This window comes from Atta colombica, unplaced genomic scaffold, assembly GCF_001594045.1.
Source record: "Atta colombica isolate Treedump-2 unplaced genomic scaffold, Acol1.0 scaffold76, whole genome shotgun sequence".
Lineage (NCBI taxonomy): Eukaryota > Metazoa > Arthropoda > Insecta > Hymenoptera > Formicidae > Atta > Atta colombica.
In genome coordinates this window covers 183,043-187,974 of record NW_017259568.1, presented here as the reverse complement: position 1 = coordinate 187,974, position 4,932 = coordinate 183,043, and the positions used below count along the sequence as shown (strand labels likewise).

Below are 4,932 nucleotides of genomic sequence, written 5' to 3'. Positions count from 1 at the left end.
ATATATATATATATATGTAGTAGATACATATACACACATAAGCTATAAATGGCGAAACCAATCAGAGAAGAGAAACGCTGTTCGCTCCATTCTCTCTTGATTCTCTCTGGCATTACTTAAGGTGTCCGACCGATGGCTAAAACCTCTTGAATGTTGTCATGTCCTCGATAACATTCGTCAAGATCAAGCCATGGAGATTATTCTTCTTATTTTTATTTTTGCACTAAAAATTCATTTTTACGTAAAAATGAAAATAAAAGATATAATCTCCAATGGCTTGATTTTGACAAACGATATCCAGAATGTGATCCTGCACAACTTCAAGAGGCCGTCGGACACCTTGAGTAATGTTAATGTCAGTATTGTAACTTATAAGCACCAACAGCAACTCGAAAAGTATTTAATAAAAAATAACTTTATTGTAGTTTTGGAAAGCTCTCGACATCGACTATTAGATTCTGGAATCAAAAATAGGATATTCTATTTAAAAAAATCGACGTAACTTTAATCTGACCTTGGCGACACTACCCAAAGTCAACTGATCAGTAAATAGATCTCTTTGAACCTTACAACTTTTTTCTAAACAATTTTTCTCAATAATGCCGCATTATCGAGATAAAAATTTATAATGCTTTATTTTGAACATCCGGTATAGAGCTGTGCGTGCGTGCGCGCGCGAGAGCATGCCTATGTATACACAACGTGTTTCAGATCTGTATCAGCTATTTAAAACTGATGTAAATGATTCCAAAATTTTAATAAATAAATCGGATACGTACTGGTGATATTTTCAACTTCTGGTTCTGGCCGAAATAAGTCATCCAAACAGGAAGTTTCTTTTTTCGATTTTCGAGTAGAACATGGTATTTTTTTATTGTTGATTCGTATTTTACGAAAAAATATAAAACTTTTTTCAAAAATGTTTGTATTAATATGAAATAATTTTGAAGTTCGATTAAAAAAAAAATCAACTTCTGGTTAAAATAGCTCATTTGTGATCGGAACCGGATTTTTTTTATAAAAATCATTTACCTCGGTTTTAAATGGGTGATCTGATATACATACATTATAAAAAAAATATATAGTAAATTATTAGCAAATTTACATAATGAAATCTGATATTTAACAGGCTAGAGAATGCAGTTGCTGCAAGGCTGTGATATTTTCAATGTTTAACAGACGACATCACTGTCGACGATGTGGCCGTGTTATTTGTGCTATGTGTTCTCGGCATCGTATGCAAGTTGCTGGTTATCCCAGTTCCGTGTTGGTACGCGTGTGCGATGATTGCAAACATCAAACGATATTACAGATGCGTGCGGCGCAAGGTGTTCCATCGACATCCAGTAATGAGCTATTTGATTATTGGCGATTGACAAAAGATGAAAAACATAATCACACCATAAGAGAAGAGTTCTCATTTGAATACGCGCCAAATATTTCGCTGTGTCTTGCTATTCTTAACTTATATTGCGATTCTAAAATATATACCAGGTAATAAGTATAGTGAGAAAGATAAGAAATATAATAAAATATATTTAATTTATAAGAAATAAATAAAATAATTTCTTTATATAGTTTCTTATTAGACCGTTGCGATGAGATGAAGCGATTACTCCAACCCGTTAGTGGCGACAGGATAAATCCCGAAATCGATCATGCGGTAATCATCAAGATGATACGTTCTCTGTTAACTGCAGCTAAAATGAAATGCGCGAAATTTGGATTTAATACTGGCCTCGCGCACTGCGATCGATTCTTATCGCAAGTGGATCTAATTGCAACTCTAGTCCAATCCGATTGTGTGACTCTTATACCGATGGACGATCTCGACGAGCACACGCTGAGGAAATTGCGTGATCTCCTCACCGAGAAGGAGCGTTGGACGTTGGCGTTGGACGTCAGCACAAAGGCAGGATTGGATACACAGGGTGTGTGGGCCGCTTGGGGAAAAACTTGTTTGAAGGTGGGACATTTAGAACAAGCAAAAGAGAAGTTTCAACATTGCCTTGATAAAATTACACATGAGGATCTTGACGATTGGGTCATGCTATTTTATCCCAAGGAGCTGATCGAAAGTCCTAAGAAAGAGTTAACGGTAAAAATGACGCAGTCCACGCAGAAGGAGAACGAAATATCGGATGAGGAAAAACAAGCGTGCAAAACTGATCACTTGAGAAGAAACGAATATTTTAAATGTCGACCGCTAAAAGATCCACCATTGCTAACGGAGATTCTACAAATATTAGATACTTTAAGCATTTATCGATCCCGAACACAACATCCAAGTCCGCAATCCAAGTCTGATACGGCGCAAGAAATCCTGCAAACGCTCAATAGTCTGAAAGCTGTTAGCCAAAATCAATTTAACGTTAAATATGTAATACCCGCTAATCAAACGGTTTATTATCAAGAAAGTTTGTATTATCTATTGGCATACGGAAGTTACACCTCTATTTTACAATTTTTCTTGAGACATAAAGAGTTTGATAAATGTCTTGTATATATCTTAGATAATAACATAGAACGTGATCTATTTCTTAATAGAGTTTATTTGTACTGTTTGAAGAACGGCCACGTTGAGAAACTTCACAATGCGATGAGGACGAAAGATCCTACTTTAATTACTTGGCGGAAATATTTAATATCCGTCTGTCATTTCATGGAAAGAAAACAATATTGGCATATTTTATATCAGATACAGCTCTTTATGAGAGACTATGTACGAGCATCGATAACGTGCATCCGTTTTTATACCAATGAAGCGAATACTTATTCAGACTTGCACAACAGGGCGCATCTGTTACAAGATGCTCAAAAGCATTTGGAATTGGAATTGCAGACAGAGAGCTTGACTAAAAGAAGAAAAAACATAAACTTTGATCACAGCAGTCAAAATACTTTAATGATGGAACCCTCAGAGATAGACAGACATATAAACACTATATGCAGACAGATGGAAATCGTCAAGTTTCTAACAAACTGTGAAAAAGAGGAAAGATCTTCAACTGAATTTTTTAATCTCTTTCCAGATATTGACAGCGATAATTTTCAGACACTTCAGTTACCTACATTATTTGGCAACCAACAACAGAAGATACATCTAGCCGTTTTAGCTATATTATGCGGTCGCGATATTGAAGAAGGATTTGGCATAGCTTTCAGAATAATGCAAGGTTGGTAGCAATCGGTGATGTGGAATGAAATTTATATACAAAATGCAATAAACTCATAATAATATGTGTTATAGATAAACTAATATTTTGTCAATGTGTGTCTGTATCACTTTTACAGATTATAATCTTCCACAACAGAAGGTGTATTCTTTAGCTGGCCATGTGTTAGCTTTAAAAAATAATATAGCTGCAATTGAGCAATTGATCAAGTGTTGCCGTAGCTCTGGAGCACCTAATGCCCACATTATTTCGGATCATGTTTTGGCACACTGTGTGAAATTATTGTTAACTCATTCATACACTGAACAGATTCCAACAATCAAACATCACATAGATATTTTAATCAGGCTAATAATCGACACAGAATTAAGAGTGAGATCCTTTTCAATTATGTCAATATACAGGATGATTCAGCTAAATTTTATGATCTGTTTTGACTCTGACTTTTGTCCCATTGACATGAGGTCAGTTATATTTGAGATATGGACTTATGATAGTAGATTTTATCTGATAAAGTTTCCAGGTTATCTAAATTATGTTCTCTAAAAATTATTAAGAGATGATGGAAGGATGCTAGATAATCGTGGATTTTGTTCTACAAAACTTGCCATACTTTTAAGAGTAATTAAAGCTCTTATCATGTTTTTAGATTTAAAAAGTGTATTCAAGAATTTGAAATTTATACTTTTTAATAAATTTTCGTTTTGCAGTGTAAAAATCAGTGTAAAAATCTTAGGATGAAATACGTTGATTGATCAATGTCTGAAATTTTGTGGTGGTCAACAGAATTTTGATTTTTGTAAAATTACATCAATTTTTGTTTGACTTTGAGATAATTTTCAATTAGTACAATCATGTTAGTACAATCATGACTTTATTATTTTATGACTTTATTATTTTAAATTTTAAAAATTAAAAAAATGAATTTTTGTTTGATTTTTAGATGAGCTTTTCGTCCTAAAAATGTTATCAGATAAGATTTGAAGATGCCATAATAAGCTCACATCTTAGATGTGACTCAGATATAACTCTCTCTCAAAAGTCAAAAGTTTTATGCTAAAATAAATCATAAAATTTAGTTAAATCACTCTATATCAATATATGAGCATGTAAATATACATAAACTTTGTAACACTTTAAATATGTCAAAAGAGATTTCTAATGTACTTTATTTATATATTTTGCAATATTATTCTTTTCCAGATAAATGCATACATTGAAAATAAACAACTAAAAGCTGCATACTTGCTTGCAGTGAAGTATTCTAGAGCACAAGATATAAGGAGGATCTTAAAAGAATCAGATAGACTTGGTCAAAGTGCAATTAAAGCAATATGCTTAAAATGGCTACAACAAAAACCGAAAAAATAAGTTTGAATCTATTCTGACAAAAAAAATTGAAAACAAATATGTAATAATCTATATGCAGGATGTTCAAAAATTTCGAAATTTAAAGACTTGCTACTGAAATGTCTAATCAATAAAAAATTAATCTTTATCAGAAATAAAAATGATTTTTTTTTGTTTTGATAATACAGTTTAATTTTAATTTTTCATAAAATATGTAAATCAATTCTCCATTACATGTAAAAAAATTTTAAATCACCCAAAATGAATTACTTATAAGAAATATATTTTATTCTAAAATATATTAATTAAATATATTTTGGATGCATAAAATATCTTATAAAATATCTTATTTTTCATGATCTTAATATTATTTGCGAAATGCTTTAAAAAAATTGATTTATATAAA

At 32.0% G+C, this 4,932-nt stretch overlaps 1 protein-coding gene across 1 annotated transcript in view; it reads left to right on the top strand.

Annotated features, from left to right (window-relative positions):
* LOC108692548 (zinc finger FYVE domain-containing protein 26 homolog) overlaps positions 1 to 4,688 on the top strand; it is a 21,962-nt gene extending 17,274 nt beyond the window's left edge. The window contains exons 6-9 of the mRNA XM_018200854.1: positions 1,130 to 1,494; positions 1,579 to 3,176; positions 3,295 to 3,548; positions 4,380 to 4,688. Coding sequence (XP_018056343.1) covers positions 1,130 to 1,494; positions 1,579 to 3,176; positions 3,295 to 3,548; positions 4,380 to 4,547 — 2,385 coding nt within the window. The 3' untranslated portion in view covers positions 4,548 to 4,688. The remainder of the gene's footprint in view (positions 1 to 1,129; positions 1,495 to 1,578; positions 3,177 to 3,294; positions 3,549 to 4,379) is intronic.
* Positions 4,689 to 4,932: the final 244 nt, after the last annotated feature.